Source organism: Vombatus ursinus, unplaced genomic scaffold (genome assembly GCF_900497805.2).
Source record: "Vombatus ursinus unplaced genomic scaffold, bare-nosed wombat genome assembly UNPS02014811.1, whole genome shotgun sequence".
NCBI lineage: Eukaryota > Metazoa > Chordata > Mammalia > Diprotodontia > Vombatidae > Vombatus > Vombatus ursinus.
This window is the reverse complement of record NW_020954589.1, coordinates 17205294-17224562: the sequence shown is the minus strand read 5'-3', so window position 1 is coordinate 17224562 and position 19269 is coordinate 17205294. Positions and strand designations below refer to the sequence as shown.

General features: G+C 39.2%; 1 protein-coding gene across 2 annotated transcripts in view; it reads left to right on the top strand.

The window, feature by feature from the left end:
* LOC114053477 (kinesin-like protein KIF6) overlaps positions 1-19269 on the top strand; it is a 451087-nt gene that overhangs the window by 332765 nt on the left and 99053 nt on the right. For both annotated transcript variants that reach the window (XM_027876576.1, XM_027876575.1), the window contains one exon: positions 5736-5791. In XM_027876576.1, the coding sequence (XP_027732377.1) occupies positions 5736-5791 (56 nt within the window). The remainder of the gene's footprint in view (positions 1-5735; positions 5792-19269) is intronic.

Below are 19269 nucleotides of genomic sequence, written 5' to 3'. Positions count from 1 at the left end.
TTTAAATATTACATGATCAGATCATATTTATTATAGGAATGACTGCAGGGGCAGAGAGAGGATTAATCAATAACAGCAAAACCATAAATATAATATGCTATATTAATAGCAAAAACATTAAAAATCATGATTCTGTCAGTAGATGTAGAAAAAAGCTTTTGATGTCCTTTTTTGTCAAAAGCATAGAAACAAATAGACTATTCTTCAGCATGGTGAATAGCAGATAAGGCTAAGGACTTGATCTTTAAACTCACTGGTATTGTAATCTCCCAGGTGGGAAAATTTCCTCTACCAATTCAAGTTGACACCTTCTCTGCAATTTATTGTCTTAAAGAGTCACCTGGAACACTGAGAAATTAAGTGACTTTCCTACAGTCACAGATCCAGTATGTGGTAGAGTCAGTACTAAAATCCAGATCTGTAAGGCAGCTTTCTATGCCACTGTGCTATGCTATGCTACCTCTGTGATAAATATTATCTATTAAAAACCAATAACTAGCATTATCTGTAATGGAGAGACATTATGGGCCTTTCTAATAAAATCAAAGATAAAGCAGGGTATCCACTGCCACCACTGTTGTTTGGTATAGTTCTAGAAGTGCTACCTATATAAAAATAAGACAAGAAAATAAATTAATGAAATAAACATAAGCAAAAAAGGAAACAAAATAGCTACATTTTACAGATGATATGATAGTTTACTTAGAGAACCCTAATGATTCAACTAAAAATTAATACAAATAATTAATAACTTCAGTAAAGTATTAGGATCTAAAGTAACCCTCCCAAAAAAAAGCATTAGTGTCTGTATATTATCAACAAATCCCAATAAGAACAGATAGAAAAAGAAATTCCTTTCAAAATAACTACAGAATATATAAAATTATCTTTGACTCCACTTACCAACACACACACACAGGAATAATATGAGTGGAACTACAGAACACTGGTAAATAATTAAAGTATTATAGTTGAATGGAAGAGTTTGTAATTGAACCCTGCTAATGTAATAAAAATTACAATATTACCTCAAGTAATTGACAGCTTTAGTACCATACCAATCATACTAATAAAAAGTTACTTTGTAAAACTAGAAAAAATAATAAAATTTGTCTGGAAGAACAAAAGGTCAAGAATCACAAGGAAAATAATTTTTAAAAGAAGGAAAGCAGGAGAACTATATATAAGATCTAAAACAATACTAAAAATAATAAGCATCAAAACTATTTGGTACTGGTTAAGAAAACAGAAAAGTTGATCATAGAACAAGCAATTAAGAACAGAAGCAATTAAACATTGGCATAGGGTTTAATAAACTGAAGGACTTTAACTACTGAGTTAAGGACTCACTATTTGACAAAAATTTCTGGGAAAGCTGGGAAGCAGTCTGGGAGAAATTAGATTGAGATTAATATTGCCCATCATATACCACAATGAGATCCAAATTGATACCTAAATATAAAAGGTTATATCATAAACAAATTGGAGGATAAAGGAAGAATCTAACAATAGAAGTGTTCTTGACCAAACAAGGGAAAAAAGGACCACCGAAGATAAAATGAACAATTTTGATTCCATAAAATTGCAGAGTTTTTACCCATATAAATACAATGAAATTATAACTAGAAAGGAGAAAATGAACTGGAGGAAAATACCCATTTCAGAAAATTTCTCTGGTAAAGGACTAATTACCAAGCTATCTAGGGAATTGATACAAATATGAAAATAATAGCCATTACCAAATAAGTAAATGGCCAAAGGATATGAACAGGCAGTCCTCAGAAGAAGAAAAGTAAGCTATCAACAGCATATGCATTATTATACAACAGCCACAAGCATTATTATAAATAATAACAAGAGAAAGCTGTCAAAAATGACTGAAAAGAAATATGGCAACTGTTGGAGAGGGCCTATGGGAGGACAAGCACTGTTCACTGAGCTATGAATTGATCCAGTCTTTCTGAGAAACAATTTGGAACTATGCCCATAAAGAACCTAAACTGTATGTACCTTTTGATTCAGTGATACCACCATTGGGCAAATAGCAAAAAGAACAAAAACAGAGGGAAAGGACCCACATGTATAAAATGTTTATAACAGCACTTTTTGTTATGGAAAAAAACTGGAAACTTAGGGGGCACCCATCAACTGGGGAAAAGCTGAACAAATTATGGCGTATGTACTGGGATACTGTTGTATTGTGAGAAATGCTGAAAAATATGGTTTCAGAGAAACCTGAGAAAACTTGTATGAACTGATTCAATGTGAAGTGGGCAATAACAGAACAATTTATTCGATGACTATAATAATGTAAAGGAAAACAAGTGAGAAAGACTATGATTAATCCAATGACCAGTGAAATACCAAAGACTGATGAAGAATCATGCTTCCCAGCTCTTTGCAGTGAGGTAGAAGACCATAGAGGTTGTAGAATGAGACCTGCATTTTCAGAGGTGGCCAATATATAGATTTATTTGGTTTAACTTTATTGTTGCAAGTGAAGTCTTTTATTTTAGAGGTGTGGAGGAAATAGTGATCAGTGATAATGATACCAAAACAACAAAAATTGTTAAAAGTAAACAATGAAACATTTTAAAAATACACAGAAAAGAGCAGAAAGAAGTTCAGAAGGGCACATAGACAAGTAGGACAATGTTGGACTACTCTTTTAAAAGTAATATATACTTTAAAGGAAAGCTATGGATAATAGAGATTGATAGACAATCTCCCATGGGAAATAGGAAAACAGAGCTATACTGAACTAATAGAGTAGCTAGGTGGGACAGTGGATAGAGCACCAGGTTTGGAATCAGGAAGATTCATCTTCATAAATTCAAATCTGACCTCAGATACTTACTAGCTGTGTGACCACGAGCAAGTCACTTACCCCTATTTGCCTCAGTTTCCTTATCTGTAAAATGAGCTAGAGAAGGAAATGGCAAACCACTATAGTGTCTTTGCCAAGAAAACCCCAAAATGGGGCAATGAAGAGTCGAACACAACTGAAACGACTCATCAACAAAAAAATCAGTAGTGACTTGGAGGATTTTCCAGGGCATCTAGGCGGTGTAGTGTAGTGAATAGAGTGCTGGGCCTGGAATCAGGAAGACTTATCTTTGTGAGTTCAAATCCAGCTTCAGACACTTACTAGCTGTGTGACCCTGGACAAGTCACTTAACCCTGTTTGCCTCAGTTTCCTCATCTGTAAAATTAACTGGAGAAGGAAATGGCAAACCACTTCAATGGGGTCACAAAGAGTCAGACATGCCAGAAAAATAACTGAACAACAGCTTGACTCATGGGCTGCCTTGAAGAGTATCAGGAGTCATGTTACTCGGTGCTTTACCTTCTGCCATAGAGAATGCCCTTTAATGTTGTTTGAGAAACACAGAACCTTAGTTCATTTAGTTGACACATCTTATTTCGTAAGAAAAGAAACTGAGGGTAGAGAAGGGGAGGTCATTTAGCAAGTAAATAACAGAACTGGGTCTGCAACCAGAAGATTCTGACCAGTCACCTAAGACATGTTTGGTTCTCTTGGCCTTCCTTCCTCTTTGAAAATCTCTTTCCTGAGAGCCAAAAGTAAAAGAATGAGGGAAAGACGGCAGTGGGGCAATCAGGGGAGGCCTTCAATTCACGTTTTCACACTCCTCTTTCTCCTACTCTTCATTATGCCCTTTTCTCTCCTTCCCTTTCTCTCCCACCCTTGGGAGAAAGGAGACCTTTCTTGTTTTGGGATTCTCTTTGCCCTAGATTCTGCTCTGGCCACCAGGGTTCGGAAGCATGTGGGTGGAGTGGTCTGGAGAGACAACAGCCTCCAAGAACAAGGGAAAATGGTCTCAGACCACACCTCTCCAGTGGGCACGCTCTTTTTTAGCTTTGTGCTAGCACTGCAGAAGAGAACCCAAAATAGACTTTGTGGCTTCCTCTAGCAACTTCCACCAGACCTGGCACTAGAGAACCCTTTGAAGTGAGTTAACTACTAAGCATATTCCTCTCATGCCCTGTTGGGCACGCTCCACACTCAGGAGCCATGAGGCTCCCATCCTGGCCACTTCAGAATGAGAGTTGAGATAAGGATGTCCCCTGGGCAGTGTCATGGTGGACATTGTCTGGTCTGTCTTCAGGCTTGCTATAATACTTTAGAGGCATCTCCCATGTGATGGCCGGGGAGGCTGCTCAGCTCTCACTGTAGAACCAGTAGTTACTTAACCTTTTGCGCTTCCCTCTTCCCGGAGAGCATCAAGTCCATTGCCCTCGGAAGGGCCACTGGTTTCATTATTGGAGCAACATATTAATGATGGTATGGGCCTTCCAGATGACATGCTCCAAACTTCAGCAAAAGTGTGTGTTCCTCAAGAAAAGACCTAGTTGGACTCAACTTGACACATAAGCACAATATGTTTCCCATAGTATTTCTGTCATTGAGGAATACAGTCTCCAGGACTTACATGCATGTTGTGTCCTTTCATTCACAGTCCTCCTTTCTGGAATGTTCTCCTCTGTCTTCTCTTCTATCCATCTTTCACTGCTCAAATCAAGTCCCACCTCCCCCATGAAGACTTCCTTAATTTATCTTACCCTATCAGAACTCCCATAGCATTTAAAGTCTCTGCCACATACTTATTTACTCTTGTGGGGTTCATGTATATAAGTCTTCCCATATATATGGGAATGTATATGAAGGAGCCACCGTAGTTTAACACCCAGGACCTAGTCCAACAGAAGTTCAGCTTGCCTTTCCTTGACTTCCATCCCACACACTCACACACTTGAACCCCTACAATAGCTTTTGCTGGTCAGGATCTCTCCTAGGTTCTCAGGAATGGAATGCTTTTTCACATAGCATTTGTCTGACTACCTTGGGGCCTGGAGACTTGAGTGGAATGTCAGACTTGAAGGAGTTTATATGTATGTAAGTCTTCCCAACTTGAAGATAAGGAAGGATGCTATGCTTTTTTTCTGAATACATCATAGTATGTAACATGTAGCTGGTCACATGGCCCATTAGAATGTAAGACTCTGGAGAGCAGGAAAGGTTTCATTTTTATGATTGTATCCCCAGGGCCTAGAATACTGACTGGCACATTATAGCTATTTGCTGATTAATTGATTATCCTTTTTGATTGATTGATTGGGATAAGGTGCCCCATGAATATTGATTGTCCCTAGCCCTAAGAGATGTAATCTTGTGATCATATGATTGACTGATAACATCCCAGGGACTTCACACTTATGCTGTATAGAGCCCAAGGAACTTACAAAATGACACAATAAAAAAACCAACGTGTATATTTTGGAAGACTAAGCTGAAGACCACATGCTGAATGCGTTCAGTCACTTTGTCACAAAAATTGAAGAAAACCAAGTATTGGGCATTGCAGATTGGAGTTCTACTGAGAGTCTACCAGACTAAAAAGGCTCACCTAGAAAAGATTTGTTTTTATACAGGTTCTTGAAAATGGATTCTCCAACCCTAAATTCACTAAAAATCCTGTGGACGAAACTGTATTTACTAACACTGGCCTAGGATTCCCTTTTAAGTGTAATCATATCACAAGGTTACAGTATTTTAGGATCACAAAATATACTTGTTACATTGTAGAGCTATATAAAAGAGTAAAAATGTGTACTGTTCAATGCAATTAATTAATACAAATTATGTGTGTTGTTTCAAACCTCTTAACTAAGAATGACCAAAAAATAATAAAATGTTTACTTCGTTTTTTTTCTAGATTTTCTGAAGCAAAGGCCTTAGGAGAAAGTATAAATGAAGTAAGAAGTAAAATTGGTAAGAAAGTTCTTATGTTCTGTTAAGCAATTTTTCATAGACCTTTTCCATAGTAAAAATCAAGCCATAATATACCCCAAAATGAACATGGCCTTAGTTTTTTTGAATGCTCTTGCTGAGGTAGGGAGCTTTACAAAGACTCTTCCAGCACCATGAATATTACATACTCCTCTCAGTTTTCAGACAGTAGATGCTTTGGTAATCTTATTTGCTATGCCCCAGTACCCTCACTCTACCTAAGTTGTATGGGGTAAAAAGCTGATTTTTTAATTGTCTGCATTAAAGCATTTGCATGAGATGAGTTTTCTTGTTTTTCCAATATTTTGCAACAGGAGCTTCATTGCTCATAATTTTAACCTTACAATCCAAAAATTGTTTTTATTAAATATTTTCAAGTGCTTTGCAAGCATTTTTACAGTGTCCCAGAACTGCTCCATCCTGCTGCCCATGGCAGGTTTTCAGGAGCTTTGGCACATAAAGGTGGGCATTGCTCTGGGGTAGAATCAGACTCAGAAAAAAACATTCCTAACTGGCTGGTAACACAAATTGCTGACTCAGAACTCTTCACCGCTAAATGTCATTAGAAAACTATGAAAAGAGTGAGTCTAAAAGCAACCCTGCTAAAAGTATGGCATCATATCTTTTTTTTTTTTTCAAAAAAGAAAATGCTATCTTTCACACAGAGTGAATCAATACAACAGGGACACATTCATGGACAGGCTTGCAAAAAGGAAACCTTTCTCCCCATCACTTGCTACCCATGTTATCCGTATGCTCCAGACTGGTGTTAGTGGTACTCTATGAATTTAACAGTTTTTTTGCTCCCTATGTTCCTGCTATCCCACAAGAAAAAGGAGAACTAGACATGATCAAGGCGATTCTATCCTTTAGATTTTCCAGTGGAACAAAAGCCCTACAAAGCAATACGGTTGTCTTACTCTAACATTGCTAGGAAGCCCCAAGAACACATTGAATTAATTTTGTTCTGGGAAGCATGGAATCCACATTCTTCTTCCTGACTCTCAGGCATCAAAGCCCCTAGATATGAATGAGCCACATCATGGCAACTAAACTCCTTCAAGTCTGACATTCCACTCAACAGTCTCCAGGCCCCAAGGTAGTCAGACAAATGCTATGTGAGAAAGCATTCCATTCCTGAGAACCTAGGAGAGATTCAGACCAGCAAAAGCTATTGTAGGGGTGCAAGCGTGTGGGTGTGTGGGATGGATGTCAAGAAAAGGCAAGCTGAACTTTTGTTGCACCAGGTCCTAGGCATTAAGCTATGGTGGCTCCTTCAGGAGGAAAGGAGTCCTTTGAAGGGCTGGTTTGATGCAGCAGGCTGGCATTGGTGTAGTGCAAAAATAAACCTCTTAACCTCTCTGAGCCTTATGTGTATAGGGATTTCATGTGTACCAGGTACTTCAATGATGGCCCGAACTGGTCCAGAACTATCCTAGCTTATAGGAGAGGAAATGGCCTCCATCAAGGCAGTAGCAAAGAGATGAGAATAATATCTGGTCATCCTACCCAAAGAGTTGTTGGGGATAAAACTAAGATGATGTGTGTGGAATTGCAAAGTATAATACCCAATATCAAGGTGAGGTGTTATTAATAAAATAGATCAAGATTTGGTTCTTTCAGGAGTAATGATGATGCATACTATACGCCTCCAGAGAAAGAATTGATATTGTTTGAATACAGACTGAAGCATGCAATTTTTTCCACTTTCTTCCTTTCATTCTTTTTTCTTTTATTTGAGTCTTCTTGTACAAAATGACTAATATGGAAGTGTCTTACATGATTGCACATGTATAACCTATATCTGAATGCTTACAATCTCAGGAAGGAAGGAGGGAAGGGAAGAATGGAGGGATAGAATTTGAAACTCAAAACTTTTAAACAAATGTTAAAAAGTTGTTTTAAAATGTAACAGGGGGATATATTAAAATAAAAAAAAAGAAAACAGATTTGGTTTTTTGAGAAGCCCTGTAATCTGTAAGCCAGAAAAAGCTGCTTCTGATTTGCCAATTAAGTGTGTTATTTAATGAAACGTATTATTTATATAAAGCCACTTATGTTGGGGAGGAGGGAGTTCTGAATACAGTGGCTTAATGACACGTTCTCCAGAATTCAGGATTATGCTCTACGTTGCTAGGACACGAAAGGGCAGATTCTCCAGAATGTAGACAAATGATGCAATTAGTTTTGCTAATGTGATAACTTAAGAGTTGTATTAGTGTTGAGTTTAATGGTATGCTACACAAGCAGAGAGTAACCAGTGATTTCAGTTGATAGTGTCGTGCTAATGAAGCTGAGACCATGTGTTTCATTCTGTTCCCAGTCATTCCAGTGTTGACCAACCACGTGATAGATTTGTGCTGTTAGGCACAAAGGGGTCAGGCAAACCAAAGAACGTGGATTAGTGTCATCTCATCTCCACTTCTAGGGGGGATAAAGTAAAACTGTTTAACCTACAGCCTATCTCTTAAAGATGCTTTGTATATTAAGATAATATATTTATGATTAAGTGTACATAAAAGGGGACATATGTATGCAGAATTCCAGGGAATCACTCAAAAAGTTTGGTTTCCAAAGGTATTTATGCCATTTCTGGGTATATTTTTCCTAAGGAAAAATTAAGTCAAGTGATGTTTGCTGTCCCAAAAAAAGTCATCTTTTCCCTTTAGTAGATGCAGAATCATTTAATCCTCTAAGGAACTGAGAGGAAGGGCTCCATGACCATATGGGAGGAGGTACTGACCCATTGGCAGAATTGCTCTAATGTATGTCTTTATTCATGGAGACAGTTTTAGGGAGGTAAGATTGCTGTGCGTGGGATGGTGACTCAGCTCCGGTCTGGGATGGCAACACATCCTGTCTCTAAGTCCTGCAGAGAGCAGGGAGAATGCCAAGGAGTTTACAGTGGGAGCAGGCCTGTGGAGGTTTCCAGTGTTAGTGACACTGGCATTGTCAAAGGAAATTAAATTTACATTTCTCAACCATGTCAAGATTATACCAAATCAACCAAACATATTTAGGATTCAAATTGCTAACACCATTTTAGTTCAGTTGATTTTTTTTTCCTTGAAATTACTATCTGGATTTGTTGCCTTTTTAGATTCATTCCCAGGCTCCATGAAGGGTATTGTTTGAGTTATGAATAAAACTGGTCTGTGTGGCCGTAGAAAGCAGTCACACAGATAAGTCTGCCTTATATGACATAAACTGTGTTTTGTGCATATTCATACACATGCCTTCTAGTAGTCATCTAAGTTAAGAGTGCCAGAGAAGGCAGTATGGCAAGGGAAAGGGAGAGGAATAGGCTTCATGAGTACTGGTTTGGGGTGTTGGGGTAGAACAAGCTACCCCCATTTGGTTTCACTGACACAGGTTCTAGCATCAGTGTTTCTACTAGTGGCAGTGACCTCTTTGGCGACAATTAGGCAAGGCTGTTAGGTGGCAGTATGGTCAAGTCTTAGAATTAGAAACATCCTCGGAGTTCATGTAATCTAGGCCATACCTGAGCAAGAATCCCTTCATAGAATATCCCCAAATGGTCATATAGCTTTTGTTTAAAGCTCTCCTATGGGCTGTAGCTCACTCCCTGTCAATGTAGCCTTTTCTTCTTTGGGATAAGTCAACATTAAGAAGCTTTTCTTTACATTATGCCAAAGTCTGCCTCTTTGCAATTTTGAGTCATTGCTCCTAATTCTGTCCTTTGGGGACAAATAAAATAAATCTAATCCCTCTTTCACATGACAGCCCTGCCAATATTTAGAGGTTGTTATCATAGCCCTCTTCCTGAGCATTCTCTTCACAAGTCTAAACATCCCTAGTTCCTTTGATCAACACTCATCTGGTATGGTCACTCATCTGGTATGATCTCAAGGCTTGCACCATCCTGGTGGCCCTCTTTTGGGTGAGTGAGAGCAGCTAGTAATTAAGAGGAAAGTTACAAAACCAGGCAAGACTTCCTAAGGGGTAAGTTGTCTCTGACTTTGATTCTAAATTCCAAAAAGGGAAAAAAATCCAACCCAAAACATTAAAACAAACAATTTTTTGAAAAATTTTTCTCTGGAACATTGGGATTTGAAAAAATACCTTCCCAGGATGGGGCCTTCATCAGTAAGGTTTACTGATATGTCAAATGGACACATGTTTGTGTATTTTTCCTTAGTTAGCTTGAACCTCTTTTAAAATTAACTTTTCTTTAACATATCCTTTGTAAGTTTGCTCTTGTTCAATATCCTGTCATAGTGATGATGACCAGAAGCCATCTGAATACTTTTGGCAAGGCATACAAACCCAGATATAAACCCATATTCATCTCTCCACTTAAAAGAGAATATAGGAGAGGATTCTGGAAAGATGGCAGAGTAGGTCAGAAAATTCCAAGCTCTCCAGATTTCCCCCATAAACAAGACAAAATAATGCCTCAGGGCAAACATAGAGTGGTAAAAATAAACAAGAGTTGGGGCAGAACAGTGGTCCTCCTGAGACAACCAGAGAAGATCCAAAGAAAAGTCCCAGGACCAAGGTTTGGTCCCTGTGAAGTGTAAAACACCTCCAGGCTAGTTCTACTGAAATAGCAAGTGGCGAACCCTGGGGCTAGCTGAGCTGGGAGGTAGCCTCTGCCCCAGCCACAGGAATTTTCACCTCTTGGACAGTGTGGGGAGTCAGGAGTCTGAACCAGGAAAGATTGAGGGAACTTCTGCTGGAAAGGGTTACCAGGCCCAGCTGGGCTGCCGAGATGCGGCCTTGGGCAAGAAGGAACCATCACACATCCAGTGATGCAGAAGCAGTGGGGAGGGGAAGCAGTTGGCTAGAGGGTGGAGTTCTTGGTTGCAGTTCCAGGCCAGAGGGGAGAACTGAAGAGGAACCTGAGGCCAGAGATACCATCCTCCATACCCTAGGGCTAGAGGTGATTATAATAATAAGCTGCTACAAATTTTAAAACAAATGAGTAGGCAAAGGAGATGGAACCCAATTATAGAAATGGGAATGGAGAAGACTGGAGTTCATCTTCACTGGAGGATACTGATGCAAAAAAAGCCTGTCCTACTCCAAAGAGAAACGTCAAATGGTCATCTGCACAAGAAGAATTCATAGAAGAACTTAAAAGACTTTAAAAATCAAATGAGAGAAATAGAGGAAATTTTTTTTAAAAATAAGAACAATCCAAGAAAAACAAGAAGATTATGAAAAGAAAGTCAAATGACTAGAAAAGGAAATCCAGAATCTTAAGGAAGAATATGACTTCTTAAAAATTAGAATTGGTCTTGATAGACTTGGCTCTTCTCAGCAATACAAGGATCTAAGACAACTCCAAAAGACTCCCAATGATTGATTAGAGAAATGCAAAGCAAAACAACTCTGAGGTACCACATCACACCTATCGGATTGACCAACATGACAAAACAGGAAAATGATAAATGTTGGAGAAGATGTGGGAAAATTGGAATACTAATGCATTGTTAGTGGAGTTGCGAAATGATCCAACCATTTTGGAGAGCAATTTGGAACTATGCCCAAAGGGCTATAAAAATGTTCATACCCTTTGACCCAGCAATACTTCTTGAGCTATATCCCAGAGAGATCATATAAATGGGAAAAGGACCCACATGTACAAAAATATTTATAGCAGCTCTTTTTGTGGTGGCAAAGAATTGGAAATTGAGAAGATGGCCATCAATTGGGGAATGGCTGAACAAGTTGTGGTATATGAATGTAATGGAATACTATTGTACTATAAGAAATGATGAACAGGCTGACTTCAGAGAAACCTGGAAAGATTTGTATGGTCTGATGCTGAGTGAAGTGAGCAGAACCAGGAGAACATTGTACACAATAATAGCCACATTGTGTGATGACTAATATTGATAAACTTAACCCTTCTCAGCAATACAAGGATCTAAGACACCTCCAAAGGCCTTGTGATGGAAAATACTATCCACAAAGAAGAAAGAACTATGGAGTTTGGATACAGATCAAAACATACTATTTGCTATTTTTTTTTTCTGTGGTGTTTTGTTTCCTCTTTCTGGTGGTTCCTCCTATTGGTTCTAATTCTTACTTACAACATCACTAATATGAAAATATGTTTAATAGGAATGTATGTGTATAGCCCATATCAGATTGTGCACCGTCTTGGGGAGGGAGGAGGAGAAAAATTTAAAACTCAAAAACTTATGGAAATGATTGTTTATAATTCAAAATAAATTTCTAAAAAAAGAAGAAAAGCTTTTATCTCCCAAAAAAAAAAGACTCACAATGGAAGATGTTATCCATATCCAGAGAAAGAACTATGGAGTCTGAATGCAGATAGAAGCATACTATTTGCTCTCCTTTTCCTTTGTTGTTTTGTTTTATTGCTTCATTCTTGTGGTTCCTCCCATTAGTTCTAATTGTTCTTTACATCTTGACTAATGGGAAAATATGCTTAATATGAATGTATAAGTAGAGCCTATATTAGATTACATGACATCTTGGGGGGGAGGAGAGGGAGGGGGAGAAAATTTAAAACTCAGAATCTTATGGAAGTGAATGTTGAAACTAAAAATAAATTAATTAATTATTCAAAAAAAGAAAATTAGAAATGGTCAAGGACAAGGTCAAGGAAAATTAGAAAAGGTCGGTGAAGTTATGAGACCAAGAAATAATAAAACAAGATATAAAGAATGAAAAAATAGAAGAGAATGTGAAATATCTCATAAGGAAAACAATTGATCTGGCAAACAGATCAAGAAGAGAAAACATAAGAATAATCGGACTACCTGAAAGCTATGATCAAAAAAAGAATCTTGATACAACAATACAAGAAATAATTGAAGAAAATTGTCCTGAAGTGTTAAAACAAGAGGGGGAAGTAGAAATAGAAAAAAATTTACCAATCAGCACCTAAAAGAGATCCTATGAAGAAAACCTACAGGAATATCCCAAAACTCCCAGCTCAAGGAGAAAATATTATGAGCAACAAGTAAAATAGAATGTAAAGAGAAAAGGAGGTGCAGGTGACTGACTTTCAGGCAGGGTGTTATATCTATGCCTTGGTGTGGTCAAGGATCTTGGATTGAAAAATGACTTTGTTGATTCACCTTAGATGAATTCCTACCTCCTATTCTTCTAACTCCTATGATTTCAAACCTCCAGCTACCGAAGGGAGAATCCTTCTCCCCTCTAATTAAACTTTCACTGCCATCTGGCTCAGTCATATCTCTCTAGGGCTCCTTTTCCCTACCTTCTGTCATGCCCTCTGGAACTTGCACTGTATTGTTAACAAACTCCCCACCATCCTTAATCATTTCTTTTCATGCTCCTTCATATTCTGGTAATAAGTGAAGGTTGACTTTTCCCTGAAGGTATCACATTTGTTGTCACTCCCTCCAGTAATGGCCACTTCTTGCTTCATATGCCCCATCACACAGGGCTAGTCAAAAAAGTCAGTGTATTTCCTTGCTCAATGCTGCTATTTTTAGAACCTCTTTTTGAACTTTTGCTGCTCATCATTTTCTCCTTCTTTGAAGTTCACCTCATCTGACCATTGACTTAATAACTGTTTTCAATTATATAAAATGGTATTACATACAGAAAGCACAGAAGAATTGCTTTTCTTCTTTACACAGAGGCAAAAATTAAGAAATTAGTTTAAACTGCGTTAGGAAATTGTTGATCAAAATAAAGAAGTCTTTTACAAAATGCAATTAACTTCTGACACTAGCCACCAAGAGACAATTTAGAGACTGAATCTTGGGGAAGCTACCATTTATCTGGGGTGGTTTAGGTGTTGATCTTGAAGTAAAAGAGGGACCAGCTGACATGCTAAGATACCTTCACTTTCTTTTCCTACACTACATTTGTTTAGATTGTCATTTGCTTTACAGAAAGCTGGGTGTCACTGACGCTGTAGGACTTTCACCAAGATATATACATACATTCATATATATATATATATATGTGTGTGGGTGGGTGTGTGTGTATGTACAGTACTATCATGACCCATGCAAATAGTTTAATGAATTCATGAAACTGATAAAATATTTTGCTGTCACTGTGTGGAGATCAGATAAAACCATGGTTGGATGCAAGTTAGAGGATCTTAAGGGCAATGAGGAGAATGTTAATTGGTCAGAGGGTAGTCTAAAAAAACCTTGAAACCAGGAGTAGCTACTCAAGGGAAATATGTCAAAGCAGACCTGAGGAATCATGGATTGTTAGACCTAGAAGAAACTTTAGAGAATACCTAGTCCAACAACCTCATGAGGTTGACTTTGTTCAATATCCCACAGCTAGTTAGTGCTCAAACTAGGACTGAAATTCAGATCTGCTGACTCAAAGTTCCTTATTCATTCCACTATACCCCACTCAAGGTCCACTTGGTGCCAGGCAGAATTCAGGTAAAGAGAGAAGCCCCAAGTGAGGACTCAGGTGACTATAGAGGGATGATGAGGAGGAGCTGTATAGTGGTCCCAAAGACTGTCAGTCAATAAAAAGAAGAGTGACATCCTAGACCAGTGCCAAAAGAAAGTAGGGACAGAGCTGGGCATTTCCCGAGTTAGAACTGTTAAAAATCACACTGCAGCATTAACTGCAACAAACTAGTTTTAAGTCATGACATGTGTTTGTTTGTCCCACCACCAACAAAAAAAAAAGAAAAGAAAAATACTTGTAAATAAAATGCGAGGGAATCATCTGTTTGAGAATTGCCCTGAGTCTAGTTGGCCACTTTGGGTGGTGTTTTAACTCTCCAGTATATAATTCAGATGCCCCCAGGTATTTTTTTTTTTAGTAAAGACAAGCTTATGGTGGATAGGGGCATTCTATTTTTCCCAACTTTCTGTGCTTAATATTGTAGATAAGGCCACAGAAAGCAGACTTCTGTTTTGTCCAGGTTGTTCTCACATAAAAGTTGAGCCTTAGGTACCTGTCTACCATGGCAAACATGATGACACCTATCAGAGACAAGAGATCAATTCAATGAAACTAACTCATCAAATCACTCATTGCAGTTGCCTTAAGAAACTTGACTTCTTATTGTGGCAAATTGAATTAAAATAAAATGCACAAATAGTGAATTGTTATGAAGCAAAAGGAAATCGAGGTTTTTCTGATTGATGTGTAGGGAGCATAGGGGCCCACAGAGGGATAGCACTATAATTATTTTTTATAAAATGCTTTAAAATAAAATTCTTCCACCATATCATAGAGCCAATTCAGGCCTTTAGATGACTATATATTCCAAGCACATTCTAGGGTAAATGTACAAAGAAGGAAAAAGGAAGAAAAATTTCTTCCCTTGACATGCTGCTTTTCATCCAAGGATTTCAAAGCACTTTGCCAATGTATACTGTTATCTAGAGAACAGAATAACCCTGCAGAAAAGTGTCAGCTTCTATAGAATACATGAAATCCCCTGAATAAGGTAAAAAGGGGACAAATGGAAGTATATTTTAATGTAATCCATCAATGCCAAAGGCCATCTATGCACTATTATAGAAAGTAAGATATCTTTAAACACCAGTGGCAAAAAGCCGTGGTTTTTTTAACCTTCCTGAATTGCCTAGGGTAGGGAAGAGGGTAAGAGAATTTGGCTGTAGTTTCCTCCCAGTTCTTGACTACAGTTCTAAACAGGAAATGCATTTCATTGTTTTCACCCTGATTATGAGGGAGAATAATCATGGTGTCCTTTGTGTCACTGGGGGACAGATTTTGTCAATGGTGGGAAGAATGTTGGGTGACTAGTATTAGCAATCATTTTGTTGTTCCCCTTGTCCGTTTTCTTTAAACATCAAATGGGCCTGGCTACTGTAAACCACAGCTAGATCCAAGGAGTGTGTAACTACTCCTACTCAAGAGGATACACTCCCCTAGGGTGGGGACGGCCTCAGTTTATTGCTGGTGTCACACAGTAAGTAACATGACTCTGGCTGGAAACTTGCTCTCTAATACACAGTCTACACCACAGCCTATGTAAGCTTGTCTAAAAATACTTCTGCAGGCACAGCGGCACAATTTCCAAGCAGGGCTGGGTTGGGTGAAACTTGAGAGTGAGATTAGAACCCTATGCTAAGGCATTTGTGGTCCCCTTCAGGTGTGTGTAGGACTGCTTTATGGGATTATGGGATTCAAGAGGAACAGGAATTGATAAGCATGGGCAATCCCCATCACAGTATGCATGTTATGAGCAAGGACCAGTACATGCAGCACCAGGGAGACAGGCAAGGTATGGAGGAGTATGGATGGCAATAGCCTCTTGGGCAACAACCATGGAGCAGGCTCAAATGGGGTAACTACGGGAAGAGGAATTTTTACATAGCAACGTCAACATGAAAGCTGGTTAACAAGCAGTAAGCTAGAGCTGGGGGATGGCAGGGAAAACACAGGGATAGCAGAGCAACTCAGGGACTAGCCGGCTGGGACGGGAACCCTCTGTGTATCTGAGCATAGACTTCTGGTCAGCCTGGGAGCCAGAGTCACCATGAGCATCAGGTTTGACAAACCAACCCATTGTTTGATTCCCAAATATTTACCAAGTGCCTCTGTTGTGTTTATAGCTATACTGGGAAAGGGAAAGGGAAGAAGCATTTATACAGTGCCTGCTATGTGCCAGGCACTATGCTAAGTGCTTTTACAAATATCTCATTTGAGCCTTACAACAACCCTGAGAAATAAGGGGTGTTATTATCTGTGGGGTATTATGAGAGATAAAGCTACTACGCCTAACGTATCCCTTCCTCTGTATAATGTAACACTTATCTTGGGGCAGGTAGGTGGCATAATGGATAGAGCACCAGCCCTGGAGTCAGGAGGACCTGAGTTCAAATCCAGCATCAGACACTTACTAGCTACGTGACCCTGGGCAAGTCACTTAACACTGATTGCCTACACACACACACACACACACACACACACACACACACACACTCACACACAAACTATAACATAACACTTATCTCAAGTTAGGGTAGTGAGTAGAGGAGCCAGTGAGGGAAGAGTATTGAGTCCAATTGGAATTAGACTGTAAACTCCTTGAAGGCAAGGATCGTCTTTCTTTTTTGTATTGGTATCCCTGGGGCTTAGCATAGTGCCTGATGCATAGTAGGTGCTTAATAAATGTTACTGACTGACTGATAGGATAACCAATATAGTGCAATGTGGTGGAAGTCAAAGGAAGAAACAGTTTCAGAAAGGATAGAAATAGTCATTGGTATCAAAAGCAACTGAGCACTAAAGGAGAAGGATGGAGAAAAGGCCAGTGAGTTTGGCAACAGCATGTAGCATAGCATGTCATAATCTGGGCAACATGCATTTTTTTGTCTGCTTGGTTTTTCTCATGTGGAAATAAACTGCACTGTGTGGTGACATGTCAAGAAGTGGCGTGAAGGACATCAAGGACGTGCATGACCAGAAAAGGAGCTGGGCTCAATATGTAACAAGGGTGAAGGATAACAGAAGGACAGGCCTCTTTGCTGCCCTGGTACCCACAAAAATGCTGAAAGAACCAGATGCCTTAAAAGCTTTCCCCTATGAAGTATTTATGGGAAAACATGGACAAGAATTGTACGTGATGAGAAGGCACAGATGGGTTTCAGTCTACACTGGCAGAGAGAACTGAGGTCACCAATTCATTAAATAGTGAAGTATCACTTATATTCCCTGAATGTTCTACCGTAGGTGGTGATGAAAAAACAGTGTGAGATTAATAATATTTATTGGGCAAACCACATTTTAATTGAGAATTAATTATACACATTTTTTTAACTAGAAGGAAGACTAGCTGGCTTCTGAGAATAGTACTTTCGAAGTAACTCTTGCATCTTTGCCATCTCTCTCTACTCACATAGCTATTACCTTAGTTCAGGTCCTCATCACCTCTTATTGAAATATTTCCCTGTTCCAGTTTCTACAATCCATCTTCCATATAGCTACCAAAATAATCTTTCTAAAGCACAGGTGTCTGACCATGTTACTCCACCCACTCGAGAACCTTCAGTGGCTCCCTGTTGCCTCTGATGTAAAATACAGACGCCTTAATTTGGTGTTTTAAGCCTTTCACAATCTGACTCCAGCCTACTTTTCAAACTTATTTCACATTACTCCCTACATTCCAATTAAACTGGCCTACTCTCTCTTCCCTAAATGTGGCATTCCATCCTCCACCTCCATACCTTGTCACAGGCTGCATCACTGTCTTCACTACCACCACCATCCCGCCATGCCTGTAGTTCGCTCCCGCCCCATTCTGTCTCTTGGAATCCTTAGCGTTCTTCAAGACTCAGCTCAGATGAAAAGCTTCACGAAGCCTTTCCTGACCCCCCTGGCTTCCATTGTTCTCTTCCTTCTCAAACTATTGTGCATTTATATATTTTCGTGTTATCTTTCCCCATTTAGAATGTAAGCTTTTTGAGGACAGGGATTGTTTTTCAAGTTTATCTTTGTATCCCCATCACCTAGCACAGTGCCTTTCACATTGTAGGCATTTAAGAAAAGCTTGTTGTTGTTAAATAAAGATGTCATCGGTCATCTGTGAGAGAGTATTTCATTGCAGTAGTAGAGATAGAAGCCAGATTGCAAGTTGGTGGACAAGGCGAGTGAGGCAAGAGGAAATGGAGGCAGTAGGTACCAAATACTCATTGAGAAGGTTAGCAGTGAATGTCAAGAGGGAAATAGGATTGGAGCTCAAGACAGCAAAAAGCTCATGCAAAATATTTTGGAGACCAGTACGTTTTTGAAGGCAGAAGGGAAGGAGCCAGTAAAGAGTGGGAAAGATGCTGCAAGTGCCAGGAATAAGTGATGAAGTCCCAGCCTCCACCATGGATACACCTCAAGGGAAAGGGAAAATCTTTGTTGGCTCAGACATGTGACAGAATTGAATCTAGGGCAGGCAGCTCTCTGTTGGTGTTCTAGGAGTGAGGACCTGCCCACGCAGACACATGTGTGGGGTTATCTTTCTCGGACTTGCAGCCTACAAGCAGAAGGCAAAAACACACATGAAGGGAAGATGTCTCTGGACTAAGACCCATCAACTAGTCAACATTTATTGAGCACCTACTGTGTGCCAGGCACTATGCTAAGCTCTAGGGATACAAAAAGAAGCAAAAAACGGCTCCCCCCCCTTCAAGGAGCTCACAGCAAATTTGCATGGTTTGCCCAGAGTCACATAGCTAGTATGTGCCAAAGGTAGGATTTAAAACTTAGTCAAGAAGACATTTACTACCTATGTGACCTTGGGTAAAAATTTAACCTTTCTAAGCCTCAGTTTCCTTATCTATAAAATGAATGGGTTTGACTGGATAGCTTCTGAGTAAGATTCCTGATCTTAAGTCACAGGATAGGGGACAACTAGCATAGTGAAGGCATTAGAAAAGAGGACATTTAGCAAGTTGCCTGGAAGGCTCAGAACAGCGAAGAGCAGTAAGTTGATGGTAGTGGTGATGATGATGATGATGATGATGATGATGATGATGATGATGATGATGATG